Source organism: Tenrec ecaudatus, chromosome 12 (genome assembly GCF_050624435.1).
Source record: "Tenrec ecaudatus isolate mTenEca1 chromosome 12, mTenEca1.hap1, whole genome shotgun sequence".
NCBI classification, from domain to species: Eukaryota; Metazoa; Chordata; class Mammalia; order Afrosoricida; family Tenrecidae; genus Tenrec; species Tenrec ecaudatus.
The window spans coordinates 135,594,518-135,617,228 of NC_134541.1; the positions used below are offsets into that span (position 1 = coordinate 135,594,518).

At 53.5% G+C, this 22,711-nt stretch overlaps 1 protein-coding gene and 1 non-coding gene across 3 annotated transcripts in view; both read right to left on the reverse strand.

Moving 5' to 3' along the window:
• The window catches only part of LOC142462783 (S-adenosyl-L-methionine-dependent tRNA 4-demethylwyosine synthase TYW1-like), an 87,015-nt gene that overhangs the window by 34,282 nt on the left and 30,022 nt on the right, over nucleotides 1–22,711 (reverse strand). For both annotated transcript variants that reach the window (XM_075565003.1, XM_075565004.1), the window contains exons 11-13: nucleotides 14,004–14,113; nucleotides 3,934–4,111; nucleotides 2,409–2,544 (exon numbers count right to left, since the gene is read on the reverse strand). In XM_075565003.1, the coding sequence (XP_075421118.1) occupies nucleotides 2,409–2,544; nucleotides 3,934–4,111; nucleotides 14,004–14,113 (424 nt within the window). The remainder of the gene's footprint in view (nucleotides 1–2,408; nucleotides 2,545–3,933; nucleotides 4,112–14,003; nucleotides 14,114–22,711) is intronic.
• LOC142423645 (small nucleolar RNA SNORA42/SNORA80 family) lies at nucleotides 14,350–14,483 on the reverse strand. The gene has a single exon (XR_012779252.1). It is a non-coding gene; the product is annotated as a small nucleolar RNA SNORA42/SNORA80 family (small nucleolar RNA).

The following is a 22,711-nucleotide window of genomic DNA, read 5'->3' on the forward strand; positions in this document are numbered from 1 at the left end:
GTGAACTGGGAGGAGCGCTGGGAGAAGGACCAGGGAGAGGCTGCACCTCTCAGAGGCTCTCTGAGCTGCTGAGAGGAGCACGCAGAGAATGTTGCATCCGTCTGGGTTTTGCTGTGCGTCTTCGCAACAACATAAAATAAAATAAAATCAATTTTTTTTTAAATTTAAAATCAATTTTTTTTAAAGATGGTAAACATACACACACGGGAGCTCTCTGGTAAGGCTAATCTTGACTAATTCGCTCTGGATGTCAACGGGTCAGCAGACACGGGCAAATCAGGATAAAATGAAGGCTTTGCCATCGTGTCCCTGGACTGAGCCAGGCTCCCTGCACCTAGCGACCTGGGGCGCATGTCGGGGGAGAGAGGACCGGCACGTCCCCTTCCAGGTTTTCAACACAGGCAGAGGAAGGTGTCCTCTGGTTGCCGTCTCTGACAAACGTCAGGGCTGTTTGTCTAAGCCGCAGCTGCAGCAGCAGCCGCCCTCTCCGACTGGTGAGGACGCCGCAGATGAGAGGCCGGGCTCCGGTCCCATCCATTTCTGCCTTGTCCCGGGCAAAGGCACGTCCTTCTTCCCCCTCCCTCCCTCCCTTTCACGCTCTCACTGGGTGGAGGAAGGTGCAAATGGCCGAACACAAGCGGCATTCACTCCCGGACAATTTCACAGACGACATGGGAACTAAAGGCGCCATGTCCCCTCCCCTCGCTCTGAAGGCAGCAAATGAGTTTTTGCCCCGCACGCCCCCGCCACCTGCAATTCCCCAGCGTGCTGATAAAGGTTTCCCAGTGTGGATCTGAGAGAGCACTCCCTGCACCCCAGTTCCAGAAAGCCATAAAAGATGAGCCCCCGACCGCCCTTCCTCGTTCCTCGTTCCTCCAAACTCGCTTCATAATCAGAGGTGATGGTGCTCACAGAAAAGGGCTGGATTCTCATCGTGAAAACGGGAGCGGCTAAGCTGATTTCATGAGCGCAGAATAAACCTTGAGATGAAGGGCCCCGAGTCGTTGCATTTGTACGAAATTACAGAGAAGGGAACCTGGGAGGTGGCAGGAATAGCAACAACTGACTGCCGGACTTGTGTTCCAAGACTCACTCTCAGCCCCGCATGCTCACAGCCCCCGAGTCCATTCTGACTCATGGCCACCCCACAGGACTGAGGAGAACTGCCCCTGGGAGGTCTCTGAGATGGGGAATCATTAGGGGAGCAGACGGCCCCATCTTCCTCCCGCCAAGCAGCTGATAGATTCAAACTGCTGGCCTTGTGGTCAGCAGTCCAACATGTCTCCCACTCGGCCAACAGGGCCCCTTCCATCCATCCGAGGGACACTGCATGGGAACCCCCGGTGACTCCTACGTGGCTGTAAGTACATGTGTTCACACGCACACAATCTAATAGGGCCCCGGTGACTCTGGAGGGCTTGTTCAACCGTAGGTTCTGACTGTCTCTGGGTGGCCATGCCTGTTCTAGAACCGGAACGAGCCAGTTCAAAGCCCTGGTTGAAAATGCCCAAAAGGCCATCCGATGCCCTCGTAACAGATTCTGCCCTAGCTGACCGGGAACTGCCGCAGCCGACAGGTCTCCTTTCTGAGTGGCAAACAGGCCAAGCAGACCTCCGTGTTGATTAGGCCTGCTGGACGGAGCACTCGGAAGGAAGGCGCACAGCGTGAGCTACAGAGAACCTGCCGTTCCCAGAGCAGCTTCCAGCCACAGACCCTCCTGAAGTGGCAGCGGAAACACGCGGGGATGGGAAAGAAAGAGGAAGCCTCATTGCTACACGTTCCTCAGAAAGCAGCTGTCCAAATCTGCAACCAGACCATTTAAGGAGAACCACAACAACAGCGGTCCTCCACCTTCCTCACGCCGCGGCCCTTTCACACAGCTCCTCGTGTCGTGGGGACCTCCCCAACCACATTATTTTCATTGCTACTTCATCACTGTCATTTTGCTACTGTTGTGAATTGGGTGACCCCTGTGAAAGGGTCGTTCAACCCCCAAAAGGGGTCTTGGCCCACAGGTGGAGAACCGCTGTACTACGGTAACACTCCCACAAAATGGGCACCGTATGCAAGATGCTCCCGGTTTAGGAAACCATGCAAAACAGTGTGACTGCCTCATTCATCAGCCCTGTTCTCCTTGCGGAACTTCCTGTGTGGTCGCTGTGTATGGGGCACTTATCCAGGGTGGGGGTGGCTCGCCTGTCTGTCTCCCTCTCCCTCTCGGACATCCTCTCCTGAAATGCAGGCAGAGCAAATAACATCTACACCAGACCTAGGGGGAGCCGAGTGCATTCATTTGCACAGTTGAAGATTTGGGGTTCTTTTCTCTTTTAATAGACGCGAGAGCGGGGAAAGAACAAAGAAAGAAGCAAACCAACAGAAGCACTCTTCTGCGACGGCCTGGCTCTTACCTTCTCGGCTAACGCTCGCAAACTGTCGAGGAATCTCTGCCAGAAATCCTTGAAGAGGGGGCGGTCGATCTTCTTCAGGCTGTCTCGGGTGCTGGCATCCACACTGACGTAGAGCTGGGTGACAGGCTTGAGGCTCCTTGGGAGAAAAAGAACACACGTTTTAGATCACCAAGAGGGGAACGTGGCCTTGGCCGAGCTTTCCCATCATGCACCGTTTGCACTGGGGGTACAGGCGGCAAGGAAACATCTCACTAGGTCTCCGGGCTTCTCCTTCTCCCCGAAGGCAGGACAAGCGATCCTTACGAATGCGGTGAAAGGGGATGCCCTTGATGATTTCTAACAGTGGTTGGGCACCACCCCATGTAAGTTGGGAATCACTGAATGACTGCAAAGTCCCTCTTCAGAACCGGAGGATAAACTAGCGTGAGACCTCGCGTTGGGTCTCCCAGCACCAGCCCAGCACACTTTGAGAGGGTTCTCAGCACAGCAGGAGCCGTGGCGGCGTGCCGGTTAAACGGTCGGCTGCGAACGCACTGGCTGGCAGTTCAAAAGCACAAGCAGCTCTATGAGGGAAGAATGCGCAGGCGGCTTCCACGGAGCCGTACAGCCTGCGAAACCGCACGGGCAGGTCTGCTCTGCCCTGCAGGCTGCTGGGAGCATTCGGCTCCACAGTAATGGGTTGGGTTTGGGGTTTATTTCACCATGGTGCCAACCGCTACTAACTGAAAGGTTGGTGGTTCGAACCCCCCACCCTGCCCTAAACACTGTGGCCTAGAGGCCTACTTCTTATCACTAGCAATATGTAGTACATGGCAAGGCCGCGGATTACTGAGTATGGTTTTCTAGGCACGGCCTTGGCCACTCCCACCAAATGGCCCTCATTTTCCTGAAGGGGATACACTGATTGCATTGTAGGATTCCACCCTGCTGGGTAGATGAGCCAGAAGTCGGAGGTGGGATCTCCCGGAAAGCAGCTCTGAGATGGCAGAGGAGCAGCAGCAGAACCAGGAGATGGAGCCGGGGGCTCCCAGCCCAGAGCGGGGAAGGCCGAGTGCTTCTGGGCAGAGGAGCGGAGAGCCTCCGGACACTGAATTGGACGAGCTGGAGCTGAGTGCGGTGTGCCCTTTGGGCATGTACTGGCAGCCCTACGAGGGCTTTGTAACCTCGCCGGAGCAGGTGGAGGCCAGACCAAGAGAGGCCTGCCGGCGGGCTCGGCAGAGAAGAAACTGTCCTGACCGAACGACTGGTCCTGAGAGTGTTTTCACCTGACCTATGTCTGTGACCTTCCCACACCAACCCCATTGCCTATGGGTGGGGTCAGAGTAGGGTCAAAGAGATGGAGGGTGGAGGCATGCCTGGCCTTCTCAGGTGTGACAGGCACACACACCAGAAAAAGGCATGAGAGATAGCGGGCTTGTGTCTGAACCGGGGACTGGGCACCAGGTGGCGCAGTAGGTAAGCTGGCCCGTACTGGGGGCTGCCGGTTTGACGTCCCCACAATATCCCCACAGGCGGCCGGGCTCACCTGATCTCCTCAGGGAACTGTGCATTGGTGACCAGGAAGCTGGAGATCTCACGCTGGTGCAGGAGCTCCAGGAACCTGTTGATCTCCGGGTACATGATCGGCTCGCCCACCAGGGACAGGGCACAGTGCCTGACCTCCAGCCCTTCCTCGAACCGATCTGCGCGGACGCCAGGGACACCTGGAGGGGCAGGGAGAGGAAACAAGCTCATCCAGAGGCAGACAAAGGGCTTGCTGTGCCTGCTCTGAATGGCCCTGTGAGGTGAGAGGGCGGTGACTTGTGGACTCCAGCCAAGGAAGACAGATTCCTCGGAGAGGGCAGGGGGCCAGGTTCGTTCCCATTCCCTCTCGGACACCTGGCAGCCATCTCTGGAACCACCTTTGGCAGCCTCCACCTTGGAAGGTTAGCCAGGACCAGGCGAAAAAGGCAAAGCAAAACCCCAGCTGAGAGCCTGCCCGCAAGGAACATTTGTGAAGAACGGGCTGGGCCCGGCTTCGTCCAAACGGAGGATCAGATGACACGCACTGAAAACGTGTAAAGGACAAGCCAGTCGGCCTGGACCCCTGAGAAGGGAGGCGTCCAGGCAAGGACAACGGGGCTCTTTACACCTTGATCCCAGCAGCCCCCTAGAGTCACCTTTCAGATAAAGAGCCAAGGACAGGACCATGAGCATTGAGGCCTTGTCCAGGAGACCAACCGAGGGTGCAGAGGAGAAGGTGGGGTGGCCGGCCAGGCTCATGGGGCGATAACAGTCAGCCAGAGACAGCGTCACCGAGCAGTGTGGGGAGACAGTCACACGGGCACCCACGCAGCTATGTGCACTACCCCCCAAAATACAGTCAAAGACACTTTTTAATAGACTCACACTGTCACTTCCTAACCACCACATGCCTGGGGGAGGAAAAGTGAGCTTCCACAGCTCACGTGTGCCTTCAGGACATGATTTTATATCACTCACGCCCACGCACACACCACACACAGGACTTGGACCTCAGCGAGTTCACAGCGGCAGCGCAGTGAACTATTCCGTCCGACTCCTCTGACCACAGCCTGTTGCTCCGGCCCCACGCCCTCCGTGGTCCTCGTGGGCCTGGGTACGAGGTGGGGGACTGTTCGCCAAGTGCATCAGGAGTGGCACTCCACTGGGTGTGAAGGGAGCCGCTGCAGCGGAGAGGGGAGCCGGGAGCAGAGAGGGCCCTCGGGAGCCTGCGGTCTGGTCGGCCTCTCTGTCTGACCTCTGCTTCTCGGGACCTGAGTTGTGACCTATCACCTGGTCTGGTCTTGCCAACTTCCGCAGCCTTGGAGATGAGGAGGACCCTCCTGACGGTCACCCGGATCCCTGTCAGGTGAAGACTTGCCCAGGTGAAGGAGGAACTGAGGTCTCAACTCGCGCGAATCAAGTATTTAAATAAACTCGATCCTGAGCTCACTGGTTGCCAAGACAACTCGGCGTTGAGCCTCAGATTTCCTTCTTACACCATTAACTGTCAGTCAGCCCGAAACTCGGGAACAGGAATGAAGGAGCAGGCGCCAGGCCCTAGCCACCCGGGTGTCCAGGTGCTGAGTTCAAATCCTGTCTCCACCACTAAGAAGCTGTGTGTCCCAGGACAACCTCTCGCCTCACGCTCCCTTCTGTGGGAAGGTGGGTGGCAGCCAAGCAATTAAGGTCCTACCTGCAGTTTGGCTTGGTTTTTTTCAATTATAATACCTGGCTCATCTTGTGAAATGAAGGCGAAACACAATGACTTGGACTACCTAAAGGAGAGAGTAATTCCATTCAATTAAAAGAATATGTATTGAATATTGATCATCTAATATCGACCGTCCATCTGTGCTCCAGCTTCCCCTTCAGGAAGGAGTCCTTGGGCGGCAGGGGTCAGGGGACCTGTCAACTGCCAACACTGTATTTCACATAGCCAATCCATGAGATCCCACTGGGATCTGTTCCCTTCCTGCAGTTCTGAGACGGCTCTTATCCTCCACAGCTCCCAACTGGAGTCCGCAGATGAACGAAGAGGTGTCAGAAGGCCCCAGAGTTTCCACTGGATCACCTGAAGAACACACAGGTCCGTGGGTCGTTGCCCAGCACCGAGTGTTCTCTTTCTAAAGCCTGTGCCGACCAGAAATCAAACGTTCACCCCGGCTTCACAGGCCAAAGCTCTTCCCAAGGTTAGAGGTGCTACAGGTGGTGATGAGCCAGTTTGTTCTGGTTCAGCCCTCGGGTGGGGGGTGTTTACATCTCCACCCCAGGGAGAGAGATCCTGGATCAGAATCTACAGTTGTTACAGGCTCCCCTGGTGATTCCATATCCACCTGGGGATCTTGTTAAAATGTAGGGCGGGGTTCCTGAAGTGGGTGGTATTGGCCCCACCCCCAGAAGTGGGGGGCACACAGCACACTGGAATGACCCAGGGGGTTGATGAAGGCAGACAACAATACACTATCCAGAGTTTGCGGTTACAGGACAAAACTCTTTCACTGCTGGGGGGCGACGAGTCATGTGATCTCTGAAAAGAGGGGAGGCGGGACAAGTAAGTCTGAGCACCGAGGAAGATGAGTGGATTTGGTGTCTGGTGTGAGAAAGTGGATGGGAGCCTGTTCACAGCCCTGCTCACAGGGCCTCGGGGTAGCTGCGCCCACTGTGTGCTTTCCCAGAAGGGGGCTTCCAGAAACCTAGCAAGTGCGGTGGTCCACCCCTGATGCGGCGGCGATGCCGGTTAGCCAGAGCACTGGTAACCAACAAACGTGCCTCTCTCTGCTCAGGACTGTGGACGTCTACATCCAGGGCAGCAGCTGCAGAGAAAGGCAACCGACTGCAGCGAGCCTGCTGGGTGAGAGCCCCTGGTTGGCGACTCCTTCACACCCAGCCTAAAGGACAGATAACAACAACACAGGGCGGCCTTGACCTTGAGGGCATCCCCAGCAGAGAACACGCTTAATTTGATGTTCCCTGAACTAAAGGGAAACCAACCTGGGACCATTTGGGGGGAGGGGCAGGTGGCAGACCCTGCCGTGGCAGTACCACAGGGGCCGAGGGCATTCTGCAGAGATGCTGAGTGGCCCTGATGTCCTGACCCCCTTCGGCCCCCTTTGATCCGCGGAAAGCTAACTATGCGTGTCTCTAACGGGAAGGCGGGTGAATACAGGTCACGAGGAGGAAGAGGGCCTGAAGAGAGAGTGATTGCCCTCGGAACTGAGGGCGCCGCACAAAAGGAACGCGTTTCTAAAATCAGAGTCACTTCCGAATCAGGTCAGGGCTGGCCCGCTCAGCTAAAGCGGGGAGCGTGGCGGGCAGCAGTGAGCACCAAGGCCCCGCCGCCAGTGCCAGTCTCAGGCGGCTCGGTTAGCTGGCACTGCTCCCGGGACAACCTCCAGTGGGTGACTGTCCGACAGAAACTTCTCCCCAAACGCAGGGCGTCTGCCCCCGAGCAAAGCTTTCAGCTGCTGACCCTGGAGAAGCCCCTTGTCGTCCATCTTCCCCTGGGTCTAGGAGCCCCTCTGCACAGGGACCCAGGCTCCTAAGGACCAGCTCCACTCCCTGCTCTTCTTCCTTGGCCATTGGAGGTCCCTCTGATCTCTGCTCCCTCCCTCCTTTCAGCTCTCTTGCATCTCAGAAGAGACTGGTTCTGGTAGTCTTGCCTTTAATCCAGCCTCACTCACTCCACAGGAGGTGAGGATTTACATTGGAAATTTCCCCATCACAAAAGAGGATAATGATGTAACACTGAGAACCAGAGCCTTGCTGAGGTTGATGCATATTTCAAGCCACATGGTCCCACAAGAAAATAAAGTCGGAGAAGGCTGAGCCAGACCCCAGGCCCGCCATCAGCAGGTGGTCGTCACTGGGGCAGAGCACGCTTATGTTAAAAGTACGGACTCCAAGGAGAAGTGGCACGATTAAGGAGCTACAAGGGAGGGGGTCTGAAGGCAAATTGGAGTTCTCCAGAATACAGCCAACACACTCAGAAGGGGAGGCGGAAATGGCTCCGGGCCCCCGAAAATTGCATGTCATTGATGAAAATTGCTTTTCCAACTTATGAGCAAGTCACGTTGCAGAGTATTTGTGCGTAAGCCTGAAATTCATGCCCCCACCAATCTGATTTCATTGAAAGGGAGACTCAGCTCCCGGGCAAGCCCCCAGACACCAAATTCATCTGTCCTGTGCGTAAACATGGCTGGGATCGAGAGCACGGTGCAGGGCCGGAGGGTGGTGGCTCCTGCTGTACACGGGGAGTGGGAGTTGACAGCACCTAACACACATGCCCACACTACACTAGCCCCGGTGGCATTGCTGGGTAAGCATTGAGCTGCTATCCACAAGGCCAGGGGTTCAAACCCACTTGCCGGTCCTCAGGAAAAAGGTGGTGTGGACACCCCCTATGAAGTCACTACTCAGTCAGAATCGACTCAACGGTGGTGGGTGTTCTGGTTTACCTAAACTATGAGAAACTCACTGCCACCCAGTCCATTCTGAGTCGCGGCGACCCTAGAGGACAGGGTAGAACTGCCCCTGTGTGTTTGCAAGAGTGTAACTCTTCACGGGAGTAGGATGCCCATCTTTCCCCTGCTGAGTATCTGGTGGATTTGAACTGCGGGCCCTGCAGGTAGCAGCCCAAGGCAAAGCCACTGTGCTGCCAGGGCTCCTCCGCCTTTCAACAGTGAGGAGCCTTTCCCTTTTCTAGCGCTGTTACTTCGCAGCAAGATTTACTGTGATTATTAGAGCAGTCGGGCAGAGTGTCCAACTGTAACGGCTTGTTTCATCCCCAGTAAAAGCACTTCAATGGTCCCTCACCATGGAAGTCGAGGGGGCTCTCCATCACTGTAAAGAGAGAAGCCGAAAGAAAAGGCTTTGGAACTGATGGTGGCAGCAATTGTACAATAATGGTTGACCTAACTGATTGTTATAATATCAGGAAGACCTCCCAATAAAATGATTTTTAAACATTTTTTAAAAGAGACAGATAAGGCGTCTCTGAGGAAACAGAGCGAGTGAGAGGCCCTCAGCACTCATCCCCGTCACGTCTCAGAGAAAAGGCGCTCCTGCCAGGGAGAGAGTCCGTGTGTGAGGACCAGCCAGTCCCGGCACTACAATCAGACTCACTGCTGACTGCGTACACGAGGAGGCTCTGCTGGCACGGGAACACTGTCAATCGACAGCCCCCAGCGGCTGGTTAATGCCGGCTCTCACTGCTGGCAGCCAGCCCAGTGTGTGTGTCAGAGGGGAACCGTGCTCCCAGGGGTCCAGTGGCTGATTCTCTGGAAGTCCGTCACCAGGCCTTTTATCCGAGGGAGGCGCCTGAATGGGCTTGAACTACCAACCTTTTGGTGAGCAAGTAAGTGCGCTGGTTAACTGTCTGCACCACCAAGGCACTTCCCTCAATCAGTGAAAACAGTGCAGGGGTGAAGAGGCAAAAAGGTGGGGTCACTGGTCTCTCCCTGTCCACAGCAACAAAGAGGAAAGGTGATCAAAGACACAGGGAAACCATTCATCCGGTGGAATAACTGGCTCACACGAGCGAGTGTCCGGCTTCCCCACTCGGAGACCAGAAGAACTAGACGGTGCCCAGCTACGACTCACATAAGAAAGGAGTGAATATTAGGAAAGAGTGGGAGAAAAATGTGGAACTAAACTCAGAACCATCAAAGAGACCAGGCTCACTGACTGGAGAGAGACCAGGAGACCACGCAAGACTACGGCCCTTAGTCATCTTCAGGAAATGAACTCTCCCCCCTGGCTCCAGTCCCACTCCAATAATAGATGAGTCTGCAAGGGGGCAGTAACAGTGAGGAGGAATGCCTGCCTTAGAGGGTCAGCCACGTGAGCCCCAAAGGGCAGCATCTGCTGGGAGAAAGTCCGGAAGAGTGAGGAACGGAGGAGGACTGCAGTGGGATGAGGGGCGTTACAAAGCGGGGACTGTGATCGACAGCACAAAACAAAACGTGTGGGGTTTACTGAATGGAAAACTGATCTGGCTCCACAGACCTTCTATCAAGTCACAGTGAAAAACGAACTCTATAGGACGTAGCTGGTGTCAGGTGCCATCGAGTGGGTTCCCACTCATAGTGACCGGGTGTGCAACAGAAGGAGACACCGCTCGGGCTTGGTCCCTCTCCTCTCTGCGCCGGAGCCATTGGAGCAGCCTGTGTCAGTCTCGCTCCTTGAGGGTCCTCCACTTCTCCAAACACGATGGCCTCCTCCAGGGACGGGTCTCTCCTGACATGTCCAAAGTACAAGGGGGACCCACCCCCCAAAAAAACCTGATGCTCACTGGGGTTTTTTTGATAATGCATTTGGAGTTTGTTCTACCAGGTCATGCTGTTAATCAAGCTTTCTATTTAGACGTTCTGAAAAGATTGCGTAACGGTGTGTGACTAAAAAGGCCTCAGTTGTGGCAGACGGGGTACAGGTTTTGCCACCACGACAATGCACTTGCTCACTGAGCCAACTCAGTGTGCTAGTTTTTGGGAAAGAACAGCATGCCTTTCTTGCCCCACGCACCTTACTACCTGACCTCGCTCCGTGCAACTTCTTTTTGTTTCCACGAATGCAGAGGGACAGGAAAGGACACTGATTTGTAGAAGAGCTGAAGAAAGCAAAACCCCGAGGGAGGTGCTGCCAGCCATCCAAACAGATGGATTTGAAGAATGTTTCCTTAAGAATGGAATCACAGATTTGGCCAATGTATGAAGTGTCGTGGAGAGTACTTAGAAGGTGATACGGTTGTTTTGTAAAAAAAAATTAAATACATCGCTTTGAGAGAAAAAAATCTGGAATGTTTTCGGTTACCCCTCATTTAGCAGGACAAGGTTGGTAACTCGCCACAGGCTGCTGCAGAAACCAGAGTCGGTGGCCGTGTTGGGATATCCGGGATCATTCTCCCCTCTTCTGCATTCTCACTTCTGCTCAGGATGTGCCTGCCCATACAGCTACTCTGTCTCCCTGGAGTCCTGTGCGCTGTTACCCTCTATAAGACAACAGCTATTGTTTGTTTGCTTTTGTTTCGACTTTAAGCCAGGGGACTCTGCAGACAACCCACAAGAGATGCCCACAGTTGAAAGAAGGCACTAGGTGACCACCTTCCTGGTTGGAAATATCCCTCTTTGATACCTCTCCGCTAAACCTACCTGGACAAGCCCCTCGCACCAGCCTGACACACAGCAAATGGCACCTCCCGGCTCACCCACCACATCTTCTCAGCCTGAGAAAGGGCCACCTGCCTTTGCAGGAGCCTCTGTGAAGATGACAGTTTACGGCGGGAATGGAACACGGAACACCCCAGCTTTGGGCAGGGCCTTTTAAGGATTAATCAGCGCACGCAGAGAAGGGGCAGTCTCTCAGAGCTACAGACAGATGGCCCAGGACCTGCCAGGAAGGACATGCTGATTGGCTGACGGGAACAGAACCATTCTTTTAACAGACACAGACAGTGGGCGGGATGCTTTACCCGTTGTTTTGCGACAGGTGAAGTGTGCATTGTTGAATAGCTTAGGCTCCGGACACTTTGAAGGCCAGCTGGAGCGAATGCTCTTCCTGGGGGCTGGGCGAGGACGGGGAGATGGGGGGATGGGGGTGGGAGCAGGGTACCTGCATGCTTCCTGAGGTAAGCTGGCTGGCTCAATATTTTTTTTCCCCTTTTAACTTTTTCTTAGTGAACTGAGTGACTGGCTAGCTGACTTGTGAAAGTCAGCTCAGAATAAGCCGTACACAGAAAAGGAGGGAAAAAAAAAGAGTCTGGCCTGCCTCTCTGGCAGAAGCCTCTCCTGATGCTGAGCACCGAGTTCTTCTGAGCCTTCACACAGCCATGACTTCTCCCGGGTTCCAGGGGCGCCTCCCGGTGCCGAATGGCACCCCTCGGGAGAACTCCAGCCAGAAGCAGTCCCCGTTCTGCACCGCACGCTCCTCAACATAATGGAGAACTGACTGACTACTCCCTGGGGCCGCTTCCTCCCACACAAACTGCCGGGAACACGGTGCCTTCTGGAAGATTCCAGGCTGGCTGGGAAACACAGTCCCCAGTTGTTGTCCCACTACTGAAGGTTCCACTGGATCATTGGCACTGAGCAAGGGACACGCTCATTTGATTATGAAGATGAAATCATTAGCGCTTGCCTGCTTCGGCTATCTCCACCGGCACCCCTGGGTGGCAGACGGTGAAGCCCTGAGCTACGAACTGAAGGTTGGCCCTGAGAGCTCTCCCGGAGGTGCCTAGGAAGATAGGCCTGGCGACCTCCGTCTGAAAGATCACACCATGACAACCCTGTGGGGTACAACCTGGCTCTGATGCATACGCCGTCGCCATGGCTTGGGCTCAGCCTGATGGCACCCGGCTTGTGTTTCTGGATGTTGGTTTTGTCAGATTGGTATCCTGAAGAAAAGGAGGAGCCTGGTGGTGTAGTGGGTTACATGATGGGCTGCTAAGCCCAAGGTCAGCGGTTCAAACCCACCCGCAGCTCCCAGGAGAGAAAGGGGAAGCAGATTGCTCCCACAAAGACTTACAGTCTCAGAAACCCTGCCGTGCTACTCTGCTCTGCCCTCTGGGATGACTAGGAGTCAGAACTGACTTGACAGCAGGGGGTTGGGATTTGGGGTTCGTCTCAGCAGTGGGTGGCGTCACGGTTATGCGTTGAGCTATTAACCACTAGGTTGGCAGTTCAAAACCACCAGCTACTCTGAGGGAGAAAGCTGAGGCTTTTGCTCCTATCAACAGGGACAGTCTTGGAAGCCCACAGGGGCAGTTCTTCCCTGACTCACAGGGTCACTGTGAGTCGGAACTGATGGCAGTGAGCTGGTTCGTTGGTTGAGAAGTATAAAGCCTGTCACCATTCTGAAACAAAATAACTCCGGTTAGGATTAACTTTTTCTTGTTGCAAATGAAAGGGGAGGGAACAGAGGAGAGGTTGATGAACACTTACTAGAACAATGAACACATTTCAATTCATCCTTTGCATTTGGATAGCAGAGGACTATCTACTCATCCGACTGCAGTCATGGTTCGCAGGGTGTGCCGTCCCCAGATCAACAACCTCCACTTCACCTGGAGACCTGCTGGCAATCACAGGCTTGGGCCTCCCTCACCCCAGCCCAGGGGAATGGCCATCTCTGGGGCAGCAGCCAAGCCCTCTGAGCTGTCACAAGCCCACAGAGGGTTGTCACGATGGCAAACGAGGACCAGTCATCTCCAACACCAGAGTCACGGCCACTGTGTCAATTCTGACTCCTACGACAGAGCAGAGTTCTCCTTCGGGGTTTCTGAAACTTTCCAGCTCTACGGGAGCAGACAGCGTCATCTCTTTCCCGTGGAGTGGCTGGTGGGGCCGAACCGCAGACCTTGTGGTTAGGGTTGGCATCTCGAGGTGCAGCCCACTGTGCCACCGGGGCTCCTTAGTCAACTCCAGAAAAGTCAAATCGTTTCTAACTGTGAGGCCAAATTCAGAGTGGCAAAATCTTACAGTGCGCTGGATTATGCAGAGAAAATGGTTTATTACTGGAGTCCCTACATTTTAATGTGGCTGTTATTCAGAAATGTTTTCTCATGGAGCTCACTGGCACGACTGAAGGATCTTGCCAGCAACCTAAAATGTTAACCCCATTAATAAGGCTGTTTGGGGTTTGCCTTGTTGGAACAAGAGCAAATGTTTACAGACAGGAAGATAAGTCATGCCCCCAGGCAAACCTGTACAGGCTGAGTGCGCTGCATTAAGACTGCAGTGTAACGCATCATAAGGCGTCAGCTTTAGACTGGTAGAGAGAGGAGAGGAGAGGGAGAGCGAGAAAGACAAAGACCTTCATCAAGGTGGACTGGGCTCCAGCAAAGCAACGACGGTGACGGGGGTGCAGGTCACTAAGAGTCGGAACCAACCCAACATCCTCTAACCCCAACAATCACATGGGCATGCAAGTGACAGTTAGACACTAAGGAGGCCAAGGATCATGCCCATCCGTATACCCCATGAACCTGCAACACCCTGTGTGGGAATTTGCCAGCGGAGGGAGAAGCCTGCTCGAAGACCCGGCCGGATCCCAGCCACAGATGGGCCTTGGCATGCCTTTGTAGGAGAGAGAGAAAGATACCTTTAAACTGCTTGATCATGTTCTGATGGTTTTCGATGGCTGCTTTCAAGATCATTTCAGGCTGGTCCATCTTCCACCGCCATTCAGTGCCCACTGGGTTGGTGTGGTGCCTAGTAACAGGATGCACAAGTCTTAGAACAGCGGTTCCCCACCTTCTTCATGCCGTGGCCCTTTCATACAGGTCCTCATGTGGTGGTGAGCCCCCAACCATAACATTATTCTCGTTGCTACTCCATCACTGTCATTTAGCTACTGTTATGAATCAGGCGGCCCTGTGAAAGGGCTGTTCAGCGCCCAAAGGGGTCACGGCCCACAGGTTGAGAACCGCTGTCTTTTTTTCTTTTTTCACTGTGCAACCCACTTCAGTGCCTGAAGCCCATGGGGTAAAGCCAGGCAGTGGTTCAGGGTGACAGTTTGATTTGGCAGGGGACACTGCGAGAGGCCCATGGGATCAGACCTGCCATAAATCCAGAGCCATGTAGACCGCTGTCCTAAAGAGTGGCAAATCCTCAGGACCGTTCCTTCCTTGGTGTCCAGCTGTTTAGAGAGAGCACTATTTCCAGCACCGACACCTATCAGAGAGGAGTGGGCAGCGACTTCATTCAGCGGCTCTGCCCAGCCCCATCCCAGAGCTCCAGGTCTGTGTTGACGGAATAGTCTCTCAATCACAATGAGTAGGAACACACACACAGAAACACGTGTCCTTGCCAGGACATAACCATCATGGCCATAGACGCCAACACTTCCCGACGTTGAGGAAGAACCTAGGAATGTTTGGCTTGAAGAAGTAAGAGGCGTGGGCCCACAGTGAGTCCGTGAGGAGGGATGGTGTGTTTTCCTCTGTTCCACAGGGGAGAGCGACAGCCTTACTACCGACCAGTCTGCAATGCTTTCTGCGGCCACCAGAGAAGTCATGTTCTAGAATCAGTATGCCGAGATAAATGACAATTACTTTCTAGACGTCTCATTTATATATCTGTGGTTGAGCATGTCCTGGTCACCATACATTCCTTCCTATGCTACGATGTTTTATCACACTGCACTCAAGTCCCAGAGGCCAGTCACCCAATGGGTGGCCTGGGGATGATTCCGCATTTCTACAGCACCTCGCACGGTGGGTGCGGACCCGACAGCTGTGGGAGGGCAGCAGGGTCGGACATGAACAACGGAAAAGGCCGCCAGAAGACAAGAAAGAGAATCAGAGTGAAGTCCGAGGAAAGACTGGAACTTGCTCTTGAATGCAGAGTAGCGGAAGCAAATGGAAGGAAGGGTGAACTAAAAAAGCCGAACGGAAAATTCCACGGGGCAGTGTGAGGAAGCGATGTAGCATGGTGCTGAAACGAGCCGAGGGAGGAGCACGCTCCGCCTACCGGAAGGTGAAAGAACTGCAGGCGAGCACGGAGTTGCCAGGCTGAAGGATTCCTCCTGTGGGCAAGATATGGAATGACGCAGGAAACACCCAATGATCAACACGTGGAGACGACCAGCTCGGTGGCTGAACAGATCACGCGAACATCAGGCTCCACAACCCTGAGACCAGAGGGCTACTCACGAAATAGAAAGACCCAGCCCCCCCCCCCCCGTCCCCCCAAACCCCGGTCAAAGAAAGACCAGTGGGGCCTTAGGAGGAGAGAGCACATCAAATGGCAGTAGGGTAAAGGAGGAGGCAAACCTAACCACGAAGCGCAAACGCTTGGAAGATAAACCTGACGGCTGACACTGGTACAGAGGAGCCTGGCGGAGCTGTGAGCGTCCCACAAGTAGACCAGTTCAAACCTACAAGCTGCCCTGAGACACAGAGACGAGACTTCCTGCCCCATCAAGATTTACAGCCTCAGAAGCCCAAAAGGGTAGCACCCTCCCTGTCTGGGAGGGGCTCTATCAGTGAGAACTGACCCCAGGGCAGTGGGTGCTTGCGGTGCTTGTTGTTTTGCAGGATGCCCACGTCTGGACGGAGCAGTGAGCCAAAGCAGCACAGTGCTCTTGGGAATGCAGGAGACCGATCGTCTCTCGGGCAAAAAAGTATCGAACTAAAACCTTTCTTTACAGCCAAAATTGCATTCTGGTCCTACTGAACGCACGACATGAGGAACCCTGTGCGGATGGAACGCTCCCTAGCAACGACTTTCAAAACAAAGCGCCCTTTAAACAAGCTTCTTCCCTTCTGCTTTCTAAACAAGGACGCTGTAATGCAGCCAGTTAGCAAACCTGCTCCCAAATCTTTATGCAGTTCCAAGTCAGAGGATCACTGTGGAGTGAGTGTGTACGGGGGGGGGGTGGGGGGGGGGTCGAGTATAGAATGTGCCACCACTTGTGTGTGTCCATGCCCATGGGTACGTATAGGGTATGTGTGTAGCTGTATACATGTGTGCATGCAGGTAACACGTGCATTCCTGTGTGTAAATATTAATTTCTCCACCCATCTACAGAGGCTATGCCGTTTACATTCCCACCAGCAGTGGTGGAGGTTCCAATTGTTGATACAGTTGTCCACATCGTCTGATTCAACCACCCAGCGGTCAAGAACATTGGAAATAAAAAATAATTATAACGTGGTGAGAATAATTCCTCCAAGGCTGAGAGGGGTGAGAAGTATTATCTGCACAGCGTTTAGAGATGTGCACTCTATTCATTAGCAGTGTGCTACCACATTATTGTGGCTGTTCAGTGCCGGCGGGTCGGTTCCGACGCATGGCGCCCTTCCGCGCAGCAGAACGAAGCACTGCCCGGTCCTGCGTCAGCGTCACCAGTTTCCGCTGCCGGAGCCCACGGCTGCAGCCAGGGTGCCAACCCGTCTCCCGGAGGGCCTTCCTCTTTGTCGCTGCCCCGCCACTTGACCAAGCCTGATGTCCTCCTCCAGGGACCGGTCTCTCTGACCACAGGTCTGAAGTAAGCGAGACGCCGCCTCGCCATGCTTGCCTCCAAGGAGCACTCTGGCCGCCCTGGTCTAAGACAGCTCTCTGTCCTTTCAGAAGCTGTTCGCCCCGCCGCCAGAGCCTACTGTCTGACTGGCACATCCTGGGCTCATTAGCCACTGAAGCTAAGCAATGACCAGCCTGACGTCTGACCCACAGACTCAGGACCTGCTCACCTCTACAAGTGTGAGCCGTTTCCTTTATATACACACGTATGTACACGTGTAATCACACAAATGTAAGCTTTCCTGCAGACTCCAGTCAAAGCCCCAGCCAAGCACTTAGCTGGCTGGGTTCCCCGGGAACAGAAGGGCAGTTTACAGGCAGCTTCAAGGACACAGTCTTACTCAAGCAAGGGGGTTTCACAGCGGCCCAGGAGAAGGGGCTGCTTGGTGTTTCATCTTACACGCAGGAAACGGGGGTGCCGAGGCCACGTCACGAAGCTAACCTGTTAAACAGGAACAGTTCAGCGTTGGTGTGCGCATGTAAACAGAACGTGGCCATCACAGATGGGGAAGTCTACTTTTAAAAGTTGGCATATTAGTACGACTTTACCAGAAGCCATGGTTAATGAAATAACTGCTTACTTTGCGCTTTCTTTGAATTAACAACCAAAAAAAAACACTAAGGAATTGGTTAAGCAAACTGTTTGCTTTGGGTCCATCCAGGAGAATCTTTTCTGCTCGGAAAGCTGAAGAACTCTGCAGAGTAACGTCCACCCGGAGCACCGCCCCTGAAAACTTATGTCCTGTGACTCAGGACCGATGATAACACAGCTCCTTAAACCAAAGAGCTTAAAACGGGGATTTGGCATCAGCCTGGGGGGTTCGTGGTAAACACTGGGAACGAGGGCATGAAGCACCTGGGCATTTCCCCTCCTGGGGGCATCCAGACCCAGGGTTTCTCAACCTCAGCACGCCTGCCCTCGGAGCCACAGTCCTCTGCTCTGACCAGATGGGGCAGTCGGGGTGACAGAGCTGCAGACAGTGCTCTGCTCTGGAGGGCAGCCCTATACGGTCCAGGGTGTCCAGCAGCACCCCAGTCTGGAGGCCAGAACACGGCACCCCCCACCCCTGCGTGTAACACTTCAAAGTATCTCCAGACGGGGCCAAGTGTCCCCTGGGGGAGAACTGGCTTAACAGGATCCCCACAAACTGACTCGGCAATGGCGTGATCGTGTCTCTCTCTCGCTCTCCCCGCTCCTCCCTCCCACCCCGAGCCTGAGAAGGGAAGACACACACAAAAGAACGTCATGTGTGATCATGGTTCAGAAGACACTGCAGTACCAGAGTCCATTCCGACTCACTGCAGCCCTGCAGGACAGAGCAGGACTGCCCTGAGGCTGTGCATCTTCATGGGAGCAGACAGCCTCATCTTTCTCCCTGAGAATGGCCAGTGGGTTTGAACTACCGAACCTAGTGGTTAGCAAGCCAAGGGTGACCCCAGTGCCACCAGAGTTCCTACATCAACCACAGCAAGGCCAAGTCAAGAAAAAGGCAGCTTACGGCCATCTAGCTCAGAAGCAACAAAGCCCACACAGAAGAAGCACACCAGCCTGTGTGATCGCGAGGTTTCGATGGGTTCAGGTATCAGGCATCAAAGTATAATAAATCATATCATTGTGAATGAGAGGAAGTGCAGATTGGGAACCCAAAGCCCATCTGTAGGCAACTGGACATCCCCTTACAGAAGGGTGGCAGGGAGGAGACGAACCAGTCCGGGTGCAATGTAGCAACAATGAAAAACAGAACTTTCCTCTAGTTCCTAAATGCTTCCTCCCCACCACAATTATCCCAATTCTACCTTCAAATCTGGCTAGACCAGAGGATGTACACTGGTACAGATAGGAACTGGAAACACAGGGAATCCAGGGGTCCAGAACCCTTCAGGACCAGTGGTGAGAGTGGCAATACCGGGAGGGTGGAGGGAGATGGGGTGAAAAGGGGGAACCAATTACAAGGATCTACATATAACCTCCTCCCTGGGGAACAGACAACAAAAAGGGTGTGAAGGGAGATGTGTAAGACATGACAAAATAATAATAACATAAATTATCAAGGGTTCATGAGGGAGGGTGTGGCAGGGAGGGAGGAGAAAAAAATTGAGGAGCTGATACCAAGGGCTCAAGTAGAAAGCAAATGATGAGAGCAATGAATGTACAGATGTGCTTCATAAATGGATGGATGGATGGATTGTGGTAAGAGTTGTACGAGCCCCCGATAGAGTGATTTAAAAAAAGAAAAAGGCAGCTTAACACAGTAGGCGGGTCAACCGAGGGTTGACTTGTGCCCACCTCATTCCTCAACCCACCCCGGAAGCAATCTTCGTCAGTGCGCCCCACCGTCCCGGTGTCAAACGCTGGTCCTTGGCTCCGAAAAGCACAGAGCAGATTCTGTTCTCCAAAGAACCGTGAGCTTGTCTGGGGCTTGCTTAAAGGAATAACACACGGCCCTTGCATTTGTTTGGTCTAACTGGGAAACCTTCCCAAGGAAACAGCGCAGCGGTGTAGACGGCATTGCTCAAAGAGAAAAAAGGCAACTCCACAACCTGCCTGGGCAAAAAGATCATGTTTGTGGTTGCTAACAGGCCTTGGGGGGAAGCAAGGGAGTGAAATTAATTCTAAGGAGAATTCCTCTTAGGTGGCTTGGAGACCTTTAGACTGTACGACCCTGTGACAACGCAGAACTACCCGCAGGTGTTCCTAGGCTGCCGTCTGTCCAGAGCAGATGGACTGGAAGGGCTTTTCACCCACAGAAGGGACCCCAGTGGCGTAATGGTTACAAGTTGGGCTGCAATCCACAAGATCAGCAGTTCGAAACCACCAGCAACTCCTGGGGAGAAAGGCTCCCCACCTACAGCTACGGACTCAGGAACGCCCGTGGCAGCCCTACCCTGTGCTCCAGCTCCAGGACTGCTGGGGCCAGCACGGGCTCGACGGTAGTGAGCCTGGAGGTTGGTTTTCACCCACGGAGTGACTGGGTGGGTCCAACTACCAGGTCTTATGTTAGCCGAGTGGCTAAGCCAGGAGAACAGTACCTCAACACTGAAAGAACATCCACAGAGAGGCGGAAATTCTGGGGCTGAAAAGTATGGAAACTGAAATAAAGATCTACTAGCGTTTTAATAGGAGATTTTAACCAAGAGGAGAAGAAATGACCAGTGAATTTGAAGATGATCAATTCCATTACGCTCTCTGAGAGGAAGTAAGAATGAAGACAAATGAATAGCTCTTGTGAGGCTACTCATCATGTGCACTAACATGTGCATAATGGGCGTCACAGAAGGACGGGAGGAAAGGGGTCAGAGAACATCTGACGATATCGTGGCCAAAACTCACCACCTGATAAAAGACACACTTGAACCTATTCAAGGAATTCAACACTTTCCACATAGGATAAGCTCAGAGTTCCACACAGGACAAATGAAAAGCAAACTGCTGAAGGCCAAAAAGAGAGAGAGTTTTCAAAGTGGCAAGAGGGAAATGTGTCCCATACAAGGGTTCCCCAACATAAGATTAACAGCCAGTAGCCCACCAGAGACCGTGGAGTCCAGCGGAAACAGAATGAGGCATTCAGAGCAATGACAGGAAAAGAAGAACCAGGCTATCAAGCAAGAACTCCCTCTATGGACTCACTCCTTCGGAAGGAGAGAGAAGGCGAGGCATTCCCAGCACACGCGTTGAGGGAGCTGGTCAGTAGTCCCGCCCAACAAGAATTGCTAAAGGAGTTCTTCCCGCTAAAACGAAACACCAGTCGGCAGTGACTCGAAGTGATAATAAGAAATAAGGGGCCCGGCACGGGGGATGCCAAGCAGAAGTGAGTGTGCCTTTGGGTTTTCCACATAAGACAACAGCACAAAAGAACTATCTATTAAAAGGCATCAGGCAAAGATTGGATTCGTGGCTGAACAGCATGAGGGGAACGGGACAGAGCTGTCTGGGTGCAGGTTTTAATCCACAAGCAGCAGATCCACAAATGGAGTGAGGAAACCTGAGTCACTGGACAGCTAATGGTGCCGTGACCGCTCACTGGGAACAAACAGGGAGAAGAGGCCCACAGAGACAAGATGAGCCCCACCGTGGACATGCTGGGGTGGCAGCTCTTGTGGATAAGCTGGGAGAATAGATACAATGGGGAAAAGGTCAAGGACAAAGCTCGGAGGGTTAGGACAGATGGGGACAGGAGACCTCACAGGAAGGAGAGGATGGCCACGGACGGGCTGGATCAGAATGTGGGGGAAGCGGTGAATGGGAACCAGTGATCGGCTCCATAACCGTCATCGAATTCCCCATCAAAAGCTAAGAAAGAGCCATCAAAAGCAGTGCAACAAAATCACAGGACTTTTAATGAACCGAATGTTGGCATGCAAAGCTACTGGCTCTGGGTGCGGTCTCCACAGAGGCCGCCACTTCTGATGGTGAAGTTCCCGTCTCGCAAAGCCGATTCCAGAGTCACTCTGCACTCTTCCGTGGGCGCCCGGTCAGAACAGCCCTTCTGGTGTCTTTGCGGGACTCACAGACGCTCCTGTGACATCCTGCCCATGTTTGGAAGTTTAGGAACAGGAAGAAGTCTGAAGATCAGGACTAAAGGGTGGGTGGGGTAAGGTTTCCCAATGAAATCCTCGCAGGGCAGCCCTGGCTACCCGTGACAGAGGCACGGGTACACGACTGTGACGGGAAAACAAGCCTCAATCCAACTTCCCTGGCCTTTTTCCCACCAGTGCAGCTTTCCATTCTGTTAACACCTCTTAGAATAGGTCCCAGTGACCCCCAGTGCCCTTCAAGAAAAGCTACTGAGAGGACCCCTTTGGCATCTGACAAACAGCTGCCACCACATTCTGAGCTGAGCTCGTAGCGTAACTGAACGTAACTGGCCCCAGCAAAGCCCCTCAGGAGCCATTCATCTGATGGGACCTTTTTTCTTGAAGGCACTCAAATGAGATGGAGACAGGTGAATTACTGGGTTTGTCTGCAGCCAGCCCCTGATCGCAGTCATGTTTAGACACGGTTTCTTTGAAATACACCCTTGCATAGCTGAACTCGAATCCTGGTAGCAATACTTTTTTACTTACCCTCATAGGATGAAGTTGTGCAGATAGTTAACGAATCTTACCAGGACAGTGTAGAACATTTCTCTTTTTTAAATTGAAAATTGGGTAAAGGTTTACAAAACAGATAGTCTGTTTTACCTTCCACCAACCCTACACACTGCTTCATCTCATTCACGCCCTGGATGTAGACTCATTCTTTTTCATGCCAAGGGCAGTGCTGGCTGGCCTGAGCTGCATCCTGGTGGGGGCGGAGGCATCTAGACATGACCGTCAGACACTCTTTGTTGGGCTGTCCTGGTCTCCTCCCCTCCTGGAACCCCTCAGCGTATGAGGAGGGGGAGTGGGGGCTAGTGGTCATCTCTGAGAGCCTGGAGGGCACTGGAGGGGAAGGGCAGGCCAGGGCCCAGGGGAGTCCCACAGGGCTATGCTAGCCTGCAGACCACTAGTTATTGGGCTTCCCTTCCTGGGGGAAACCCCCCTCCCCAACCTGAAAGGGAAGATAGGATTCTAAGTCGGGGGGAGGAAACAAAGGGGGGAGTGGCAGAGACGGGAAGGTTTGATAAATAGTCTAAACTGTTGAATTCAGAACTATCTGAAATGTAAACCTTCATCTGCTTCATGATAAAGAGGGTAGAGAAAAGGGCACAAAATACAAATCCACACTGAGCCACAGTGCAGCAGTGTGTCACAAGACAAAATATAAATACAGACTGAATCACAGTGCAGCAATGTAGCACAAGACAA